The sequence below is a fragment of the Ammospiza nelsoni genome, chromosome 4, assembly GCF_027579445.1.
Source record: "Ammospiza nelsoni isolate bAmmNel1 chromosome 4, bAmmNel1.pri, whole genome shotgun sequence".
Lineage (NCBI taxonomy): Eukaryota > Metazoa > Chordata > Aves > Passeriformes > Passerellidae > Ammospiza > Ammospiza nelsoni.
The window spans coordinates 17,472,252-17,495,885 of record NC_080636.1 but is presented as its reverse complement, the minus strand read 5'-3'; the positions used below and the strand labels follow the sequence as shown (position 1 = coordinate 17,495,885).

General features: G+C 38.2%; 1 protein-coding gene across 1 annotated transcript in view; it reads left to right on the top strand.

Annotated features, from left to right (window-relative positions):
* C4H4orf50 (chromosome 4 C4orf50 homolog) overlaps window positions 1-23,634 on the top strand; it is an 83,762-nt gene continuing 60,128 nt past the window's right edge. The window contains exons 1-10 of the mRNA XM_059470992.1: window positions 1-206; window positions 2,893-3,044; window positions 4,331-4,469; window positions 5,953-6,639; window positions 10,377-10,473; window positions 11,207-11,331; window positions 11,702-13,915; window positions 14,694-14,795; window positions 16,564-16,710; window positions 21,090-21,266. Coding sequence (XP_059326975.1) covers window positions 129-206; window positions 2,893-3,044; window positions 4,331-4,469; window positions 5,953-6,639; window positions 10,377-10,473; window positions 11,207-11,331; window positions 11,702-13,915; window positions 14,694-14,795; window positions 16,564-16,710; window positions 21,090-21,266 — 3,918 coding nt within the window. The 5' untranslated portion in view covers window positions 1-128. The remainder of the gene's footprint in view (window positions 207-2,892; window positions 3,045-4,330; window positions 4,470-5,952; window positions 6,640-10,376; window positions 10,474-11,206; window positions 11,332-11,701; window positions 13,916-14,693; window positions 14,796-16,563; window positions 16,711-21,089; window positions 21,267-23,634) is intronic.

Below are 23,634 nucleotides of genomic sequence, written 5' to 3'. Positions count from 1 at the left end.
CCACAACAGAGCTTAGATAATCAAACCTGGTGCCAGTGAAGGAACAAGGATTTTCTTGGCAAAGCAACACTTCTCATAGACACAGATTTGCTCATCTCTGTTTTGAATAAGGAACTGCAAGCACAAAGATGGGATGGTCAGAGCCCATGGCTGCCACGATAAGCGCGCTGCACGGACAGGAGAGGGTGTTCTTAAAGGCAGAGAAGGTATGAGCAGTTTCATTTCCTTACTTTGGTATGTGTTTTGTCATTACATTGTCATTTACATGTGACAGTTTTCTCAAGAAAACTGGCTGATTGAAAATTGACATTTTCCATTGCATTTATGATGTTTTTTTTCTGCATGGAACTAGCAGGATTTGTACTTTGGGAAAACAGATCATTACAGTCTTACTATCTGTTGTATATTGGTATTTACTGTAGAGCTGAGAATGGGTACAGTGTGTTAACAGGATGTTCAGGCTTTGGAGTAGGCTATCCAGGGAGGTATCACCATCCCTGGAAATGTTCAAAGGTGTGGCTGTGGCACTTGGGGACATGCTTTAATGCTGGACTTGGCACTGCTGTGTTGGTGGTTGGTCTTGGTGCTGTTAGAGATCTTTTCCAATCTTAGTGATTCTATTATTTGTGATTCAGTTCCATACAAGATGGACTGAATCACAGAATTTGGGCCTGATTTTCCCTTTTTGTGACACAGCTTTCAAATCATCTGTCCCAACTGTATAAGTGAAGAAGGAAACGGTAACTTTCTCATTGCTTGTGTCACTTGTAACAGCTTTTCTGGTTTCATGCTAGAGTTGCAAATGATATTTATTTGGCTTCCACTGTAAATTATTAATGAGAAAAGTAACAATGTTCAGTGTTATTATATGTGCCTTTTGCAGTGCTGTTCAGATATAACCATTGTCACAGAACAGGGTGTCTATTCAATTTACAAATAACAAGTAAAAACAAAATACTGATTTCTCAAGGAAGTCTAAATTGAAGACACTGTTCCATTTGGGAAATGATACCATCCAGGGGAGAGCCATAATTATGTTAACATGTCTCAGGGGTGCATGGTCTCTGGGAAGTGATGGGACTTGGTATCACAAAAAGTGTGAACTTTGTTGTCCACATGGATTTATTCTTTGATGTCTATCCATACTTGAAGCTTTTCAATATCATGTCTTCTTAAGAGGCTGAGGGGTGCCTGAGTTGTTTCAGTTCTACGTCCTTTTACAGCTGACACAAGGCCAGTGAGTTCATACAATTGACCAAAGTTACTCTATGTAACTTTGTTGACTGAACCTGTGAATAGCACATAACAAAACATCAAAACATGAGCTGATAAGAGAACTGGGTTTTTTATTCTTTTGAACTGATTTTGTGCCATTTTCTATTCATCAATATTAAAAGTTACTTTTATGTTCTTATTTGCACTGTAGATTCAGCATTTGTCCGCCAAAAAAAAAAATCCAAAAAAACCCAACAGTAATTGCATTATTTCCTTATAATAAATCCAAAATCTGGTTGAATTCCAGTAACAGATCCAATTCCATAGCAACACAAATGTAGCAAAATCATTTAATCATTTCACAGGCATTTCACAGGTGGCAGCTGGTTGAGGTTTAACCCAGCTGACAGCCAGCACCATGCAGCCTTGGTCCCTCCACACCCTCCCTCCACTGGTGGGGAGGAGAATCAGAAAGAAAAGGTAGATCTCTTGGGTTGAGAAACAATTTAATAACTGAGAAAAAATATTGCTATAATATTATGCTGATGCTAATAATTGTAATTATAAGGAGAAAGAGGAAGAATTTAACAGGACTCAAGCAAGTGTGCTTTGCATTACACCTGCTGACCAACAGCCTCCGAGTTCCTGGACAGCAATCCGTCCCTCCCTGGGTAATTCCCTTCAGTTTGTATAATGAAGCTCTGTGGTGTGGAATATCCCTTTGGACAGTTTGGACCAGCTGTCCCAGCTGTGCTCCCCCCAGCTCCTGGTGCAGCTCCTCACTGGCAGACAGGAGCCACTGAAGAGTCCTTGACACAGGGTGAGCACTGCTGAGCAGCAGCCAAAACATCAGAGTGTGATCAGCATTATTCTCATCCCAAATCCAAAACACAGCGCTGTGCCAGCTTCTAAGGAGAAAATTATCTCTGTCCCAGCAGAAACCAGGACACAGTTCTAAGACTAAACTTACTGAAGTGAGTTTCTGAAGAATTTTTAGACCTATGACTGAAAGAGGCAGAAGAAAAGAACCAACCTTAGTTTGCCTTCTCAAGCCCAAATTTGAAAGTTTCTTTCAGCTATGGTTTCATTACCTGTCAGAAGTGAAGTAGATACAAATAAAATACTGCATGCAGAATTCCAAAATACCAATTAAATAAACAGAATGTTTTCTCTGAAATAGTTATGGAATGCCTTTTGAATAGGAAATATTTTTTTTTAGTCTGCTGTCTTAAAACAATAATAATGTAATATATTTATCCAAAGTAAACACACTCAGTTTATGAACTCCCATGTTTAGTAGAAAATTATTCTCTTTTCAAAACTTTGATGACTAATTCCTTTATTAATTAGTCTAACTGAATCTTTTATGGGGATCTTGGGTTGTGAATGGCAACTCCCTTCACACATGCTAATAAGGCTAATGAAATGAGACTTTCTCATAAATAATAAATGTATTCAGAATCAAGAAGCACAGTTCATTTGATCATCAGAGGCTTAGACTCTGTTACTGCAGGCTTAGACTGTAGAACACTGAGAACCTAATTTGGGCTCTTTTTCATCATGAATCCTTCATCTGGAAGAGAACCAGAATTTTGTTACTGTATTAGAATGCCCAGTAATGAAGAATTTGCTATCCTGAATTTCAGTGTTAAAATTGCTACTCCCTTGGTTTTGCAGGAATTAGAAGAAGCAGGCACACCTGATGAAAAAGTAAACAGTGCTGGAGAAGAGAATTTGACTCTCAGAATAAAAGAGCTGGAAAAGTCAAGGGAAAAACTGAAAGGTGTTCTGGAGGACTGCGTGGAGTCAAATTCCATCCTGAGAAATAGGTAAATGGAAGAGGGGGGTTGCATTAAAATTTATTGTTATGTGACAAATGTACTCTTCACTTTGCCCTGTGTACTGGTTGTCAAATGATACATGCAGAACCAGCAGAAAGAAAGTCTTTCTCTGGTTTTAGTGTGTTGGAGAAGATTAATGTATATTTTGTATATCTGTCAGAATAGAAATGCAATAATAATTTTTTAAGAATTATTATTTAAGTAAGATTTACAGCATGGTCTAGCATATTTTTGCAAATAACCAGGCAGATTTCTCAGGATGTTTCATTCTTAAATATTTGTATGATGCAAATTCTGTTTGTCAAGTATATTTCTTTCCTTTTAAAATAAGATTTAATTTGGAATTTTGTGTTGTAAAAAAAGTCCCTTTTTTTAGAAAGCTTCATCTAATTAAGTGTGTCAATTATAAAACCATTACAGTAGATGAAGGTGCCATTATGCATTAGTTATACATTTGACTAGAATAATAAGGTTTTGATAGTCAGCACTGTTCTAAAGAATATAAAGGTTAAAAAGAATAGGAAATATAAATGACATTAAAACATTTATTTGTATAATTTTTAATTGCTTTGACTTCATCAAGGAACTCTGTCAGAAATATTTTAATAATGGGACTTTTTCCAAAATAATAATCTTTTAAAAAAGATTTTTATATCACACTTCATACCATTTGGCTAGCAACAGGCAAAGCAAACCTGTATTTTGTCAAAATCCATCTTTGTGGACAAAGACAATTATGCACTGTAGGGTTTGGTACCCACTGAAGGCATGTTACAAGTAAGATATTTTCACTTCAGCCCCCAAAACAGAGGTACTTGTAGGTTGCCTGTAATGTTAGCTTTGATGGGAAACATTTACTGGCATAAAAATTGAATTTCACTGACTGTGAACCTGCCAAAATCCTATGATCAGGTACATGCAGAGACTGAAGTGTTGTGGTTGTCTTTATGGTGAGTTGTTACTTCATATAGCATGGTAAACTCCATTGAACAAAAATCTTGTAAATCTTGTGTTTTCTTATGGTATTCTTATTAAGTCAGCAGAAAGGTACTCTTCAACAATTTTGACACTCTCCAGCCTAATGTGCAAACCCCAGTAGACGTGTTAAGAATTAAGTATTTGTTATATTAGTGATCAAAAATTTGTTACTATTTTATTTTTGTGAGAAAAATACAAAAAAAAAGATAAATTGATGCATTGCTTGTGACTGCTTATCCATCTGGAACCGTGCTGTGGTATTTACTTAGCAAAAATGTTCATTCTCACTATCACAGGATGAGAGAGCTGGAGCTGTCACACCAAACACTTCTTGTGAGGATTGATCAACTTTGTGTGAAGCTGGGCCAGGTTGAAAATGCCAATCTGCGCGTTAAAGGGAAACTGCAAAGCATTCAGGAGGACCTGATCCACTTGGTGAGGGGATGTTGTTTCAAATGACCTTGTTTATTTCCTCTTTGTGATAGTAATTTGTAAGTCAAGCTCATCTCCAATGACCTCTGTTTTAAAGAAATAAATGGTCTCAGCTCTTCTCTTTTGCTACAACCAAAGAGAAATCAGAAGAATTTTTGGATTTTTTTTTTTTTTTTGCCTCCCAGCCTTTTATTTCTCTGTTGTTTTTGACAGCGCTGCTGTTACTTCTCTAATTCAGGCCCTTGATCAAATTTATGCTCCCCCTTCTCACTTTCTCCCTAGGACCTGCTCAGTGTATTCCTTAGGTCAGACTTTATCTTCCTAGCCCCATACAACAGGCATTTTTACCTAGTTTGCTCATTCGATGGATTCATGAAAGTGGAGAATGAGTGAAAGGTTTTCAGGAACAGGCTTCAGTAAAACAATGTCTTTCAATTCTGTTTGTCATAAGATATCCTTTCATTTTATCAGCATTTTAGGTCAAAGATGAGTACTCTAACAGGACACCAGTATTATGTGGCAAGATTCACAAGAATGAGGAATAGTCTCTGCTTTTGTAATTAAAAGTGAAATGTATTTTTCAAGACTTGAGAAGCTTAGACATATATTCCCATCAAGAGTTAACAAACCAAAATATTAGTCCACATCTACCTGACTTTTCCTTCTGACCAGTGCTAGGAAAGTACTGATGATCAAAATGACTGATCTAAAGAAGTCCTTAAAAAAAACAAAGTCATTCCTTCATGTCTCTGTGCCTTCAGTCTTGCTTCAAAGTTGCTGCTGTGTCCCTGTGATTCTGGTGGCTCTTACTCTGCTCAAAGCTGGGGCAGTACTGGACTCATGAAAGCCTCTCCTGCCTTTAACTGGCATCTTTCACCTCCAAGTCTGTGTTCAAACACACTGCAGTGCAAAGGAAAATACCAAAGCCTTTCTCAATGTGTTTCAAAAGGCATCTATTCCTTTCTCCTTTTTCAGCAGTCTCATAAGCAGGAGCTGACAGGTGACAGGTACAGTGAAGAGCAGTGGGAAAATTCCTGGGCTCTGGAAAGTGTGTGTCCTGTTTTCTATAACAGAACCACAGCTCTACTCCCTGTAACACCCCAGTGCTACAGTACTGTCAGTGTTAAGGATCTGTTACTGTATAAATCAGAGCTGGATATATGAATTACAGTTCAAAGGTTTATTTTGGTTTAATATGTACTTTAGAACATTCAAAAATGTGTTTAAAAGGTTCTTGTATGTCATGTAATAGCAGATGTGGATGAGTTTGTTTTATTTGGTTCCTACTGAGATGTTTTGGTGATGGCTGAAATGACAAAGCAGGTTATTTTTGCTCTAAATCCAGCATTTTACTTCCTTGAAAAAATTCTACTTGTGTTATTCCTGAGCTTTCAGAAAACAAAGGCAGAATTATCACTAAATTAAGAAAAATTATAAGTAAACAGTTATTAACAGTTGTTAACTGTATATCTCACTGAAATGATAGGTTGAAAACCAAAAGAAGTCAGAGAAGAAGAACAAGGAAAAGTTGCGTTGGCTTCAGGAGCAGCTGAAGACAAAAGAGGATGAAATAAAAAGCCAGTCAGAATATTTTGAGCACTACAAACAAAGGCAGAGACAACAGATAGCAGTACTGAGGAAAAGGGACTGTTACCTTCAGGGTGAAGTATTTAGGCTGGAAAAGCAAGTCTTGGATCTTAATGCCCATATTGCTCTTTTGACATCCAAGTTAGGAGAGGGAATGGTGCAGCACCTCCAGCAGTCAGTGTTCAGTGGGACTCAGGGCTGTAAACACCCTGGCAGGGAAGAAATGGAATGGAAGGCTTGTATTGAAAATGTGGAGCATGATGTGAAAAGCTACCTTAAGGCATTTCAGCAAAACCTGAAGTTCTTGAGGGAAAAAGAAGAGAACACTAGCAGAGAACAGGCACACCTGCTGACTGAACTGCAGTGCTCTCAGAACACTGAAGACTTTCTCAGAACAAAATTGGAAGAATCTCACCATCAGATCTATAGCTTAAAATTATCTGAAATCAAACTACAGGAAAAAGTAGAAGAGCTTTTAGATGAAAACAGAACTTTAAAAGATCGAAGTACTATGAAGTTGAAAAAGAAGAAAGAAAAATACTCAGAACTTACAAGATTGGTGGATGGGGACAGCAGTGTTTACCTGGTAAGTCAACTGGTAAGTAAAAATAATGCAAAATGTAATTAGTTTTTATCTTTGTATCACCCTGGATTATACCTGTCATTAGAGGTACAGTCATGATGCAAGTGTGAGGCTTTATCCTGCCTGATTTTTTTTCTTCTTATTGTTTATCCATTAGTACTTCCCAGTGTCTCTTTCACACCCAGGAGAATCAGTAGCTGGAGCTTCATTGCATCTGAGCTTTTGCTAGGTGCTCATTGAGGACACTCAACAAACCTTTTTTTCTTAACCTTTGAAGTGCTGTGCTCACAGCAAAAGGTCTCAGTGTGAATGAGATTGGCACTAAAAGTCGAACCCAGAACTTCTGAGACTTGCCTTGTGGACACCCCTCAGTGGAGGAGGACACAAATGGTTGGATGAGTTTTTGCATGTTATTCATTATTGCCCAAATGCTGGAGCAAAAAGCACTCTTGACAATAAATGTTGTCTCTGAGATTTTCTGGATAATTATAAACAAGGGAAGATGGAAGCAGCGTTCATGACAAATGAGCTGAGCCCGTCAGTGGTTTGTGGCTCTGCAGCATTGTGATATGCCCTGAATACACTGAATGGGACTTGTTTGCTTTGAGCACTTTGCCCCAGCCCTGCATGGGAAAGCTCTGCTCGTGCTGTAATATGGCATTCAGCTTCTGCCAATTCATTTTGCTGACAAGGAACAATTATTTTCACAGCGTGGACTCAAACAAAGTTTTATTCTTCATGCACTGAGATGCAGGGTATTTTTATTGAGACTTTATTTAAAGTGAAATCAGCTATGCCTCACACTCATTCAGATTGTGACCTGATATTCCAGGACCTCTCCTGATTTTAACTGCAGCTAACTAGGAGGCAATGGGCATGAGCAAAACCATTTCATCTTGAAGGTCAGTCAGACTGTGAGTGCTTCCAGAACTGGGAGAAGCTAGAAAGGATCTTGTATCCATAAAGCTAGAGGAAATATGGACTTTTTTTTTTAACCTGTTAGTGACATGCACTTTTGCAGGCCTGGTGACTTTATCCCATCAGTGATTCTAGATCCCAAAGCAGTGAGCTCCAGGAGGTCTCTGTGAGAGAGTGGTGAGATCATCCTGCAGTAACCAGCAGCACGTCGTGTTGAGCTCAGGAGCTGCAGCATACCCCACATGTCTGTGGAGCTGCCCCAAGGTGGCAGAAAAACCAGCTGCTTACCATGACCCATTGCTATGATCGCTTTAACTGGTGTATTCACTTTTCCTTGGGAATGAAGAATACAGTTTAAAAATATTTTAAGATACTTTTTGAGGGACTTGCACTGAGTCATAAGCAGGTATAACAAACAAATGTACAATGAGGGTACTGCACAGCTAAAGTCAAGAAGAGTGAGGGCTTTCAGAGCCAGAGAAGAAGTAGTGAAGTATTACTATTGGTTTGATGAAATTGAGAAAAGGAGGAAAAAAATGAGTTATTTAAAGATGAGAAAGTGAGATACACAAAAGACTAATTGCCTGAGACCAATCCAGAAGTCTTCAAGAAACAGGATTCTTTCTATTTTGTACTCTAATAAAAACCTATTCTTTTTTCTTTACAGGAAGCTTTCTAATCATTTAGTTTTGAAATATTAATTTACATTTTTGGTGTCATAGGAGACTAGAGTCTCAGTTATCCAGTCTTTGGTATAAATGAAAAGGCCATAATTTGTGTTTACTTTACTCTGCTGCAGAGTGGATAGTGTTCTTTAAATACTGTGTATAGAATCAGCAGCATCAAATCCTGTGCCTTCTGCATTTCTGATTGTCTCTTCCTCCTCTTTTGGTACTACAAGTACACTTGCATTTTTCTAGTAGAAAATTACTTGACATAGCAAGGAAAAAAAAATCAGTATCTATGATAAAAGGAGGAGGGAGACATCTGGTGTTTTTCCTGTAAAACTGAAAAGGGTTTTCCCCCTTATCTGGAGTTTTACCAGCATATATTAAAATAGAATTTCTCAGTCTCAGCACCTCCATCTTGTAGTATTTAAGCCAAAATAGTTACAAGAAAAATCCTATTTGATCTCATCATACTCCATCAACAGTTATAAAAATGAGAAATTGTGTGCCATACAAGATCCAAGTAGACTGAGGACTGAGAGGTAAACTGCATCTCATGGTGGAGTGTAGTCTCCAGGTAAATCTTGTAGAAAAATTGAATTTCCAAACTTAGCATCCTATCTGCAGTATTCCAGTTGCAGTACCTGCCTGAATGAGAAATGATAAATGAACATGCACCAAAAAAAGCAGCTTGTTACCTGTGGCTGTGTGTTCACTTATCAGTTTCTACCTGTGAGCATTAGGGGGGTCTGTTGAAGGTGAGGGAAAAGTATGAAAAAACCAAGCAATGCATCTTTCTGCAGCTTCCACGTGGCAGCTGAGGTCTTGATTTCTCAGTGTGATGTTCTGCCACCTGAGCCTTGTGTCTTATTCATCATTTTGTGTAACCTCTTTTGACAGTATAAATCAAGTGTTGATATCTGTAAAGAAATAAACAAAAAGGTGCAGGAAAGGAATGATTGTGTTTCAGGGAATTGGCATTAGTTTCAAATGGGTTGCCCAGAGAGTTTTTAGATGCCCTGCCCCTGGGGGTGTTCAAGACCAAGCTGGATGGGGCCTGAGCAACCTGGTCTGGTGGAAGGTGTCCCTGTTCATGGCAGGGGGGTTGAAACTGGATGACCTTTTAGGTACCTTTCCACCCAAACCTTTCTATCAGTTGATATTACTAAGAAAATAAGGGAAGATATCTTGGAAGTGTTGTGGTTTCCACTTTAGTTGTGCCTCCCAGTCAAGATTTTTTGATAGAGCACAACAATGAGGCACCTGACTCGGGTTGAAATAAAAATGATTCTCACTGGTGGTCCTGTGGAAAATCAGCAGCCTTTTCTGACTCACTAGGAACTGAAGACTTGGAAGTCATTACCTTTCCCATCCATATGTAATTTTAAAATTGTAGCTCAGTGCAAAGGGCTCAGATTTATTTTCTGCTGGTGTTTGATGCAGGGTACTGCAGGAAGACAAAAGGGCCTGTGTTGGCGTGCTTTCTGTGGTGCAGCTGTTTTGGTTACTGTCTCAATGCTGTGTTTTGTTGAGACAGTCAAATCTGATTCTTCTGTTCACTGAAAATGAGCACAGTGCATGTGAAATGTGACCTGCTGTAATCAAGCAATAGGGGTATCTGCTTTGCATCAGGAAGCGTCAAAATTTTCAAATTCAGTCATAGACTCAACATAAATGTCAAGAACAGAATATGAAAGATGCAATTAAATTATCAATGGAAAAACAAAATTTTGTTCAGAATGGTTATTCCACTTGGATTCTTCCAACCTAGGAACAATTGTCTTTGTAGCTGGGCACTGAACTATTAGTCTTATTCCCTTCTTGATTGGACTTTCTTTTATCTTTGTTGATGACCATATAATTTAGTCACTGTTCCACCTGTGACCTGACATATTACATGCTTGTGCCTCAGATTTCCTTCCTTAATGCTTTGTAAAGTATGAAGGGAAAACTAAAGTAAAGTCTACAATTACAGCATTTACTGGAAAATGTTGAAATAAGAAAATCGTATGAAATAATAGCGGTTCTAAGGAAATAATTTGTCTTTTGAATGTAAAATAGCAAAGGAAATTTATTTGCCTATTTTTCATATCACAAACACCTGTATATGTATATAACCTGTGAGTTTTTTTCCTTCTCCCCCCCTTTTCCCAGGATGAAGTTCAGCATCTGAAATGGAGGGCAGTCTTGGATTCACTCAAAAGCAGAGCTACTCAAACTCCAGTTGTGCTGCTACATGATAAAGAGTCTGGTATGCAAAGAAATCTGACTTTTTGCTTTCATTTCTGTGCCATTTAAGTGAAAATTATTTCATTCATGGGGTGCGTATGACTTAAAAGGTGTAAACCCTTTAAAATCCTCCTAATCTGTAAACTGCATTTGGGGAAGGTGAAATGATAACTGTTTGCCACTATTTGGATATGAGCTTTCACAAGAAATCCTAGAACTTTCAAGAAACTACAGAGGTGAGGAGGTACTTTGTATGTCCTGGATGAAGTATAGTATTTGGGAATGCCATGCAGCAGACAGATTTGCTCTTCAGACCAAACAACATGAAAGCTCTTTTGTTGGCAGATTATATCAGGTAAATTCTACCAACATAAATTAATGGGAATTTTATAGCAAATTTTAGTGTATGTAAATCCACACCTGCACTGAGTAATTTTAACCTGTAAATTTAATCCCTAAGTTTTTACCTGCCCACTGTAATGAAATGTATTTTCTGTTCCTAAATGCTTTGGGAACTGGGAACTCTGAACCCTAAATACACCTTGGTTTAGACCTCAATATTTATGGGGTTTTTCTGAAGCTCATTTTCGTGTCTAACTTCGTGCTTCGTGCTCAGTGGTGATGAATGCTGCTGATAGAAAAGGTAATTTTGAGGATACTCACTAAAATATTTTTCTATTCAGAACATCTGCTCTGATGGTTTTGGGTAACTATCTGGGAGTGACATTATATTTACCTGTGCTTCACCATAACAGAAACACCAGCCTGTAATTGTGAGGGACTAAAGCAGATGGAGGAGCTTCCAGAAGACCTTGTACTAGTTTTGGAATGCAGTTCCAGTGCCTTTGTGAAAGTTGCTGGTGTAGCCGAGACTGAGCAGGTGAGAAGAAAAGTTACTGCTGTTCTTGCTATCTTTGTGCACTGGGAGCATGTGAAATTGGAGAGAAAATGAAGAGTTGGTGTATTTAAAGGTGAATATAAAAGTAGCTTTAGATTATAGCAACTACAGATGCTTTACAAGGTGAATACAGATGTGCACTAAGACAATGGTTGATTTACTCATACCTAATTTGTAACATTACACTCGTTGCAAGTCTTTAAATCATTTGAAAACCCTTTGTATGGAAATATTTTTTCTCATCAATCTGTAACCAAGTACTTTGTGGATCAAGGGAAAAACAAATTATGATTAGTAACAGACTGTAGCATATATTTTTCAACTTGAAACATTTCTCATTTGCTGTCATCAGGTCACCCTTGGACCACAGAGGGCAAATACTCTAAAGGACAGTTTGAGGTGTACCCCAAGTCATCATGCAGCAGGACTGCTTCCCCCTTGTTCTGAGAAGTTACCCAGTGATGAGACAAGTAAGGAAACCAAAGATGAAGAAACTTTTTTTCTCTTGAAGGAACACACCATAACTCCATCAGTGAAGGCATTCCCTGCTTCTGTGGTTGAAATCTTAATGAGGAAGAAGCTCCAACTGACTTTGTTTGAGCCTGGAAGATGTCACATAACAGCCTTCACTGCTGAAAAGAAAGTGAGGAATTTGAGTTTCTGTGAGACAAATACTAATCTTTGGTCTGATGGACTTTGCATTGTTGCAAAAGGAGGATTTTATGACAGAGCTACTGAATTTCTTCATGGGACATTGCCTTCCACTGTGGCTGAAATTTTCACAACATCTCTAGAAGAATGCAACGTGGAAAAACATTGGGGAAACAAGCAAATTCTGCCAGGAAGTGTGAGTGAGAAAAAATGTCTGGATAAAGATGTGGATGATGAAAAGTATCACCAAAAAGTCTTTACAGGGAGAGCTGAAAGAGAGGAAATACAGAATGATGAAGCCAAACATGAACAGGTGACCTGTGATCTTGAGCAAAGTTCTAAAGTTTCCTACAGAAATGAATTATTCAGTCCTGGGAAGCAAGGAGTGGAAGCCAGAGAGAGTCTACATAGCACACAGGGTGCCCAGAGTTTACCTATTGATTTCAAAGTCTTTCAAAAGTGTTTTGAAGGGAGTCCTGAACGAATGGAGAAAGAAGAAAATATTTCAGAAAACTGCATCCCTGATGTGAATAGTGAACATAATGGAGAAGACATGATTGAAATGGAAGAGAAAGGAAAGCAGGCTCAGAAACCAACTCACCAAACAAGCCCCTCCAGCAATATTGGCCTGAAAAAAAGGAAAGACCAGACCTTGAAACTCCATGAACCAGATAAGGATTTCTCATGTCAAAAAATAGCTGCTAAAAATGTGCAGCATGAATACTCTCACTTTTTTTTTTTATCAGATGAAGAGAGATATCTGCTAAACTTGCTGTTTCCTCTGCAAGAGAGGCCTGTGTGCTTAAGCAAACTATTCCAGCCAGGAAACAGTTTTTATAGGTGTTTCTGTCCTCTATCAACCTGGAAAGCTGGAAATGAATGTGATGTGAGAATGTCTGTACTGGAAAAAGCAGTGGCTGCGTGTTCTCAGAGGATATTTCTGCTGATGCAAGAGAATGAGAATTATGCCAAAAAAGTCAGTATGTTACAACAGGAGAAAGAAAGATATGCCCAGATGATGTGTGCCCTGGAAGAGGAGATGGATGCATATTTTCAATATGTTTTAGCAACAGATGAAGCTAACATCGTTTCATTCCAAAACTTACTTAATGAGAAAGAAATTGCTGGTGGATGTTATGATAACTTTACAGAAGAAAGCACCATGACCCCAGGAACATCTTCAGTTGCAACTTTTTCTAAGAATCTCTCGTATGCTGAAGAGAAAAACAGGAATTCTGAAAAAGACTCATGGACATTTGCTTCAAATAAACTTCATGGGAGTGTTCTATCCCTGAATGGAAGGAAAATGAGATACTTCCAGCTGCTTTCTTACCTGAAAGAAGAAAGAAGCAGGTGCTTCAAAGAAATGGCTAAATTATTACAAGACAAGGAGAGCTGTGTAGCAAAATATAATGAATTACTGCAAGAGAGAAAGAGAAATTTACAAAGAATAGCTCTTTCAGAAGGTGAAAAAGAAACTTTGTTGGCACAATTGTCAGAGATAAAGCGTGAGGAAGACAAATACAGGGCTTTAGTTTCAGAGCTCCGAGACTGCAAAACTAACTGTTATCAAACCATTTCTGACTTACAGGAGGAAAAATGTGTGCTGGAAAGAGAGATTGACAGAATCAAGCAAAAAACTTCAGAACAGCTCGGTGAACTTCAGAAAGCAAATGAGAACTTTATTTTAGAAAATAAAAATTTAAAAGAGTTAATGTCTTCTTTGGGTTTCACCTATGAAGAGCTGAGAAAAGAGAAAAGTATAGGAACAAACAAAAATATAGTAAAACTAAAAGAAGAAAGTCAACAAGCTGGTCTTAAGCCAAAGAAAGTTGAAACAGCATGTAGTGTGACACAAACCGAAGAACAGGGAGTTCTGGCTAAAGATGCTTCAGATTATTCCCCTGGCAAAAAGGTAAATAATAACAGTTAATAAGTAAGGTAAATAATAACAGTTAAATAAGAAATGTTATTGATCAGGATCTTCTGAAGAAAGGGAGATACAAATGTCATTTGGAGGGCAAAGCTGAGTGATGGAGGAAACTGTAACCTGTCACATGAGCTGAGGTGCTAAAGTTAACTTCGAAATAGAAGGCAAAATGCCAGAGAGGGTTTTTTTTTTTTGGAATGTTGTATTAGAGAAGGTTAAAGTGATACAGCAAGCTAGAAAGTTAAAATAATACTTAAAAGACTGCACTGTTCAGGCTTTTAAAAAATTATTTATGCCATTGCAAGAGTAAAAGCTTTTACAATAAGCTTTTATTCTACTACAAGTTCTAACAGAAGGTAACTTTTTATAATGGTGAAAATATCATGTTTTGGTGAAAATTTGCACATGATCATGTACTAATTTAATTTTTAATTTGGTCTAATTTTTTTTATTGTTTTGATGTATATGAAGCATATCTCTAAAGACAGGATCTTTACTTGTGGTAGATTTCTTATCGTTGTTTTTCCTCTGTAACCATGTATCTTACACCACAGTGAATTTCTGTGGAGATTATTATGTACTTATAAAGGCAGAATTACTACTTCACTTGAGAATAGTCAAGAGGAAAATATTTATATGCAATACCTTGATTTTATGCAATTTTTTGGTAGTAGTTTAAGAGGAAACCATCTATTGTTCTATGAAAGACTGAGTGCCATTTGGTACAGGTGAGAGGAGTCATCCTGTCTTTTTGTCTACCCAGGGCAGCATGTTTGAAAACTACAATATGATGAAAGAACAAGTCAGAAAGGTGGAAGAGCAACTAAAAATACAGCAAAAGGAATTAGAAAAATCAAAAAAAGAGGTAACCTACTCTGATGTACTTCTGAGGACCAAATTTGGTTTTTCTTGTGTTTACTTACATGGCTTTTTGCCAGGCTCTAACACTTTCACAAAACACGGAAGTCTCTGATCTAGAGAACCTAAATGTTCCTCTAATCTTTGAGTGATGAATGTCACAGTCACCCTCGGTTGGCCAGAACATCAGGTGAAGCTGCGTTCCTGCAGCACGCCGTGCCACAGGCTGGGTGCCCTGATAGAGGCACACACAACAACCTGCCCACTCTGGCACCTCTGGGCAGCTGCTGCCCTCCACATCACTGGGAATGAGGAGAAGGAGAAGGTAGAGGAAGCACTGAGGGTTACTGCAAACCTGAACTGAAAGCAGTTTTTGAGTGAGAAGCCAGATCACTGTCAGGGGTTTGCTGATCCAGAGGCATTGCCAGGTGTGCTGCCCCTTCTCCCACAGCTGTGTAGCCAACACCAAGTCCAGCAACACCTTCTTGGAGACTTCCAAATGTGGAAGGCTAGTTCTCTGTCTGTGCGAAGCAAATCTGCACTTTTGACACCATCCAAGGAAGCTTTCAGTGTTGTGCCTTTCCAAATGCACCAGATAGTCACATTTCTGTTTTTTATTAGTCAATCTCCACTCCATGCACATCTAAGCAGAATGTTTTGGTTTTGTGGCAGGAATACATTTATGGGGTTGTAACAGGCATCACTCACATGCCCTGTGGACAAACCATTGGCAGCAGCAGGTGTGTTGAGCGTGTAAAAGAAAAATAGCAATGAGGTTTTTGTGGTGGTTATATGAATTTATTGTCCTTTGAAAGCAGCTTTATAAGATTCCCAGCTTTCAAGTGAGGCAAGTAGAATGAAGGGATGGATTTAGATGACTGTTGGATGGTTAGACAAAGACTTCTGACCTTATATTTTGAACATAAAGAGACAGTTTTATTTTTATTTCTTTTGTAAAATCTGATTAACTTGGGTCATTCTAATCCTTTTGTGTGTTATAAGGAAGTTGTGTGTTAAAATACTTTCCTCAATTTACTTAAAATAATGTGAAACCTTTGCTTCCAGAAGGGAGAAAAAATGATATATCATACAAAGGAAAGAGCTTGCTGTCAGGCAACCAGCTGAGCTATTGAGGGGCTTTTTGGTGGTTTTTGGTTTAGGTTTACTTTTGTTTTCAAAACTACAGTTAATGTGTGTAAGTGGAATGAAGGCAGCCTAGAAAAAAATTAAAAGTTGAGTTTATGGAGGGCTTTTCTTTCCCCTTCTTTGCATTCTTCATTTTTGATATTTTTGTTTTGATTCTTATACTGAATTATTGTGCCAGCTACTAAGGAGAAAATTAACTCTGTCCCAGTTGAAACCAGGGCACATTCCTCAAGAAAACCTTTTCCCCCTGCCCAGCTAATAAAAAACTTGTTTTTACTTTGCTCTGAGGACTTTCAAAGATATAGTCTCTGAAATCATGTGTGCATACACCACAGCTTTTTTTAAACTTTATTCAGAATATTCATGGTAGCTTCATGTTTAGAAACAAATTTAAATAATATTTTTGACACAGCTCTAGTGAGATATTCTATAGGGCATACTTCTAGAGCTCCATTAATGTCTTATGATAAGATTGTAGTGTATTGTGTAAGTTCATTTATTTTAATGAATTTATAACAATTCAAAAGTTATGATGTAGAGAGCAGCCTCACATCCATGGTTTTAAGCTGGTATTGAGAAAGGATCCCATTGCTGGAATTATACTCAGGAATTTTTGTTCTTCCTGTTAGGCTCAGAAGTGGTACAGAGAGCTTGGTTTTGCTGAAACAAGGCATGAAGAAACCAAAACTCGTTTGAGGCAGGCTCTCTCAGAATTAGACCGCCTTAAACAAGAAGCTGGGGACAAAATGCAGGGAAAGCAGCACTGCAAATTAATGGTATGTATGTAAATGGCATGGAGGAAAGCATGGGCCTTGGGAGGAGGGTTCTGGCTGCAGAAATACCCATTTTTGGTGTTGGGAATAGATTTAAAGAGCCTCTCCAGGCACTGAAAACTTAAAAGAGAGCAGATGTTGTGCAAGGTAGACCATCTGTCTGCAGAGTAGCCCAGGTTCGGGGCTCTGCATGGGCAATGTGAACACCTCACTGTTTTGTCTAGGAGGGCTCTTGTTCTGCTCTCTTTAGCCAAAGTCATTTTCAGATGGCCTAAATGAAAGGTCTTGCAGGAGTCTGCAGTATTTTGCAGTATTTGGCCTTTCTGCCCTGATTTCAGGCCTTGTAGCCCTGATTGCTGGATTTGGGCAGGCAAAATGACACTCTGGACAGATGGTGTGGATTAAAGTCAGAGTCTTTAATGGAGGCATGTGGCCCAGATATGTGTCTCCAAAATCCAGGCAATCTTTCTATCTCACTGGAATGTGTTTATATCACAGAAATTCTGGGTTTACTGTAAATTAAACTTTTTTTAATTTTCAGGTGGTTCTCTGTCTTCATAGAGGTTTATGTTTTCCACCAAAATAAATTGTTTTACAGAAACATTGTTAATTACTGAATAATCTTCTGGAAGCAGCTTTTATAAAGACTTTTCAGCTAACCCTGTAATTATTTTTGCCCTCCTTAACTGGTGAGCTGCAAAGAGGAAATATTTCATTTCTACTAGGTGGAAAAGCACATTTGTAGCAATCTACAGACATTTGCAGATTTGTTTTGAACAGGTTGGATAGATATGGCTTTAGAAGAAAATAGAAACATTCTGGAAAGCATAAGGATTCTGAGATCAATTCAGTTGCCTAAATGTCACTGTTTATCCCAGTTAAAAGCCTTAGGGCATCCTGGCTGAAGGTGTAGGTAGCCAGGAAATCTTAGGCAGTTATTTCATGTTAGCTTGTACACCCTACATGGTACTATGGGCCGGTGTTTAGACAGCTGAATTCAGACTTTTAGATGAAAAATTTAAAATATTTTTCATGTCATTCTGATGTGTTGGCATGTAGCATCCTAATACAACAGAATCTATTTCAGGCAAGAAGAAATGCCCAAATTGTTTGAAAATAAAAAGAAATGTGTAACATGTTTTGTTTAAGCCAGCAGATAAGATTTTGGGTGCATTTTTGGGAAATGAAGCTTTAATCCTTTTTTTAGGGACCGTCTGGGGCAATTAGTGTTTATTATGTTGGTCAGTGAAGTAAGATGTTAATTATGACTCACATGGAAATAAAATTCATGGGCCTTGACAGAATATTTTTACACTGGAAAAAGAGCAGGTCAGCCTTGCACTATAGAACCCTGCTACTTTTAAATCCCTCCAACAACTTATGTTTTCAAATTAGCGTATATTGGTCAGTAGGATAGATTTATGCAATACTGTGATGCTGTTTAGGTCTGACTTCTTGTTGGCTGTCATGGTTTAGTGCCAAATTTTGTAATACAGGTGTCTCATTCCAGGGTCAAAGATGCAGTTCATGCACTCCACAGAACTGGGTATATCCTTCAGTTTTTGATGGCAGAACTAATTCTCTGCATAACTCAAGTCCATTATGTTTTAACCAAATAATATTTATTTTGTTGGCACAATTTAGCAAGTAGTCGAATAGAAAATAGACTAGTATATCTTAAGAAAGGTCAACTTTATTTCAATAATTCACCTTTAAAATAAACTTCTTAATATACACCAAGCTGTTGGTAGAGGGTTTGTGTGAGACCTTAAAATATAAGTTTGTCTCGATTAAAAAAAAAGACACTTTGTCAGAGAAAAGATCATTATCTACTTTTCTAGCATCATGTTCCTTCCTGAAGGCAGTTTTGTTGACTGGTGATCCAGTTTTTGTTTTCAGTTACTTTTCATCCTTGACCAAAACTCTTTTTCATTACTCAAAGTTACTAATAATCCGTTATACAGTAAATCACAGTAATTTATGCTTTTTCCTGTTCTAAACTTTATTTTTCTGGAACACCTCTTGCTGCAATGCCTGAAAGAGTGAAGATGTGAGCACTCTGAGCCTAGAACCCAAAGTGTTTGAAATATGCTGTGTTTTGAGTGTGTCTTGTAGAGCTTTTTGCATTTCTTATGTTCTCCAGCCCCTGCTGCCCAGGGATCCTACTTGTCACCTGAGATTCCATAAGGCTGTCATGGTATTATTCATTGCAAGTAAAAGAGAGATAAGATCATATCTTTGAAGCTTACTGCTAGGACTCTATTTCAGTGAAGTTGCTAACAGGTGAAATACATTTTAGCCTAGAAGCATTTGGGTGAGTTTTTCTGAGATGTTGAGGTGGTGCTGTGGTTGAATTTAAGAGAAATATGAGGGTGAGCAGGAAGGGGGCAGGGTAATGTTTACAGCTTTAAAAATTAATAGAAGAATTTTGCATGAAATGCAGACAATAAATAAGGCACAAGGCTTCCCCAGTGAACTCCTGATGACTGTCTGCAAAAAAGGCCTGTAGCAAAAAAGGTCATATTCCTTCTCATTTTCTCACTGAGTTTTCAGAAAAGCACAATTCACATAAGAAGAGGAAGATACTGGTTTTATTTTTAATGTTTAGGTACCAACTTCAAAAAGTAGTGATCTTGCCACGTTTTACAAGAATAAATGCTGTGTTTTAGGCTTAGTTATCCTTTGGTTGATTTCCAGTCCCAGCTGCCGCGTCCTTCATCCTTCTGGAGCTTGACTACATAACCCATGGTCACTGCAAATTGGGACATCTGACAGAGGGCTCATCATAAATCTTGTATGCCTCATTTGTGTGTGGGAACTACAGAAAACTGCTGGTGGTTCAGCCAAATGCAAAAGGAAAGAGGGAACTTCTCTCTGTCTCTAACCTCCACACAGTTGTTTTATTTCCCCACCTTTTTTTCCATAAAGCATCTTCAGTTAGGGAGCGTTTCCCTTTTGGCTTTAACATACTTTTAATGAGGGAGAGAAGATAAGGGAAATACCATGTCATGGACTCATCCTCAGGCTTTTGTCCCTTTTTAGCCCTGGTCTAATCCATGGTGATGTGTCCAGCTGTTCCTATTGTTCTCTTGACACAAGAGGGAGCCAAAAAGTTTGGTACAAGGCATCCAACCTGCTCCAGTGCTGTGCACAGAGGACTGGCTTCAGGAGGAGGAGCCCTGTGACAGTGACGTATTTCTGGTTTAATCTGTGTTGCACTGATGGGCTGCAATGGGATCTGCCAGCTCAGTTTGCTGTTCCCTGTGGAATGGTGCCTTCAGTGTGTTGTAGTCAGGGGTGCCAAAGCCATAAAGGCTGGGAAAATTTTACTGTGGTGTTGTGCATCAGGGCTGAGTACGAACTTCTCTCTCAGTTGTATCAATGTTTGTAACCATTAAAATCAAACCATCATTCTGTTTTGCCAGAAAGTGATACAGTTTTGCCACAGTATATCATGGGTCAGACTATCATTTTTAGCTTAATCTTTTAGACTTGCTTATATACTGATACTTACATTGTCAGAAATCTTGACCAGCTGTGTATCAACTCAGTATTTTCTTTTATTATATTTTAATAAATACATATAATAGCATAAGTGTTTTTCAGGATATTTCCTTCTCCTTCAGATTTGCCTCATTCTAAATCTATATGTTTCATCAGGCAGCGTCACTTGTAGGAGCTGACCTTATGATGCTGACCCTCAATCTAAAGCTCTCACTAATCCTTTCAATCTAAGTGCATGAAATCGGGGAGAAAAGAAATTTAAGGGTGGGGGAGGAGGAGTTAAATTCAGAAGCTTCTCTTTCCACTTGCTCTGTATCATGATTATTACATTTAATGTAACAAATTTTATTTTTAGAAATTTTTACTTAAGATCTAATTAGTTTATTAATGATCTTCCACAACAAATAAATATTTGGGAGAGGGGAATTATCTCTCTGAGATAAATATACATAGAAAAACAAGGGACATATTACTTCTTGTTGAAGCAGGAGACTGGGAACATCTGAGTTTTTTCCTTACTCGCTATGTGACCACAGATTGGTCACTTCATCTGTCTTTGCCCAGTTTCCCCATTTATTAAATCATTACAATACATATATTTACCTTGAAGAAATGTTGTAGAAGTCCATTTCTATACCTCTTCTCACAGGGCTCAAGTACTCTTTACATATAAAGAGTTTAAGATTAGTGCAAGAATATAAGTGTTAATATGTTCATGAAGTTTTGAGATTATGCATTTTTTAACAGCTTGCTTCTTTTTGATGTACAAGGTAAGTAGTTATATTGATTGGGAATTTTTGCGGTGGTATAAGACATGATTAAGAATATTTTTGTTGTTTTATACACCTAAATTGAAAAGCTGTGTATTTTCTCTCTAGCCTGTGCACACATTGAAGGATGCCCAGGAAAAAGAGGTGAATAAAATAGCCAGTAAGAGATTAGAGCAGCAAGTGTTGACTTTGAAAGCCCAGCTCAGGGACCAGGCTGCTTTACAAAATCAGTTTCATGACTTGCAGAATGAAGTGGAACTCCTTCAGGCTCAGCTACGTGAAAAGGTATAAAATTGTTCTCTTTGTGCTTAAATGTGAGCTTAGATGTCAGATTCTACATCTCTCTTTTCAAAGGGGAGAAACAAAATAGTCTTCTTTCCTGGGAATGAATCTGAGGATAGTTAAATGGTTTCCAGGCATATACAAGTACTCCTAACTTCAGAGAAATAGGGAAAAGATGTAAACTACCTAAGTGATCCATGTTATGGAAAAATGATAGATGATCATGAAAATTCAGTCTCTGCTCTGATTAATTCCCAGAGTGTAATGCAAGCACAATGATGCTGAAATTCTTTATAGAGCCACCTCCTTGGCTTAAATTGTCAGGATTTTTTAACATTCACAACTCTCTTTTTCCACTATATCAGATTATGAAACTCCAAGCTAATAGTAGAATTTTGATAGAGTTTTCCTAACTGTTATGGTTCATCTGCTGGGGTTGCACATAAAGAGTTTCAGTATTTTCAGAAAGGTGTGTGGTTTGGATTTTTGTCATAGTTATTCTGATGAGAAGCCCCATGTATTCACAAATGCACTGAGACAAGCAGTTTCTACATTTGTGCATTATTTTTCACCTGGCAAACCAGAGCAGGTACATTAAGATTTGCAAAGCTGCTGCCTTACAGTGTTACAGCAAAGCTGCTGCTGTAAGTGTGACTACAGCTACTGAACTCTTGGGTGGAAACAAATTCCTCCTAGGACTTCTTTCCCTTAGATTTTGTTTCTTATTGGGAACTATATTTTGGAATAGGATAATAGTTACAGTGTGAGCCAAATTGGAATTGCCCACCAGGCTCTGAAACAGCCACTAAATGGCATGTTCTCAATAGTGCTCTTTGTTCTTCATAGCCTGACACAACGAGTAGAACATGCTTCTACTCTGCAATACAAGAGATTATTGTCTTCTCCCTACTGGGAACAGGTTTCATTCTACTTTCTCCACAGTAAACCCATCTTTCTACAACTTTTGTTTCTGTTTTGTTGTTTTTTGTCTGTTTGTTTGGTGGTGGTAGCTCTGTTTTGTTTTTCCTAGCCTCATCCTGTGCTGTGGTTTGCTCTAAACCAGTCCTGTGAAGAGGGTTAGTGGCTTGTCCAGGCATGGGTTGGGGGAGGCCTCTTAGAAGAGCAGTGCTGGTAAAATGAAACTGTTGTGTAGTGTCACATCAGGTGGTAGGTGAGTAAAGGGTGAGATGTGCTTTCCATATAAATGGACAAATCTTAATTGTTCTCTTGCATCAGCAAGATGTGTTGCTGCCTGCCTCATCAAGAGTTTCCCCTGTCCTGCCTGCTCTGATTCCTCCCAAGCCCACAACTTATTAGCTGAGGACAATGTGACCTTTTTCAGCATAATTGATTTCTCATAAAGGAGGGTTTTTTAATGATGAATATAATATGCTTACTGTAAACTTTATAGAAATATAAATTGTCAGGCAAGATAAATGCAAAGGAGTCTGTACTTTATTGTCAAAAGTACTGTATTTATTCATAATGGTAATGGATTTTTTGTGGCAAGATACTGTGTTTTTTCTGCATAATCAGAAAGGAGGGTTACCATCAATAGATTTTAATCATAAGGTACAGACTAAGTAATCTGGCCCACCCTGCTTCACCTCCTAATAGAGACACGTATCATCTGTGTCAGAGTAAAAGGCTGTTGATGTTTCCTTCCAGAGTAGAATATACATGCAGAAAATCCTTCCTCTTTTCTCTAAGTTATAATATTGATAAGGAAAAGGAAAATTTTTCCCCAACGAATATTTTGGAAGATTCACAGAGTAAATATGAACCTGAGTGCATAATGAAGGATACCAAGTCTACTGTGATGCTGCTTTGATTAAATAACCTCACTGATCTAAGGCTCCATCTAAGAACATCCAAAAGCCTTTGATAATTTTTAGACTAATGCTAATGTAGGGCAGTGTTTGTATGCTGGAGCCTATTTGTGTGCAGCCAGTGCCTTGCACTGATTCATCCTGTTTGTGATACAGGGTCACACAGGTGTGCAAAGTGTACACCTCAGAGTCAGGTTAAAACACATATCAAAAAACCACTAGAGTATTTCAAAGTAATTTTTTAATAAATTGATGCAGGATATAATTCAACCTTTCAGGAGAAAGAGCTGCAGAAGAGCAAGTCTGAAGTGAAGTTGACATTAGCTCCTCTGAAGGTACTGTGTTTCCCTGAAGCCTGATTCAGGACCTGCACAGGGGAATCCCTTTGCTTACAGGCTCTGTGCCTTCTTCTACAACTGTCCCTGTTTTTCTGGGTGCTGCTGCCTTTTCCTTAGTGAGCAAGGGCTCACTGACATCATTGCAAGGTGACTTTCAGCCTCTCAAAAGGGGGACCTTGCACATGGAAAGGGAACATCTCTTTC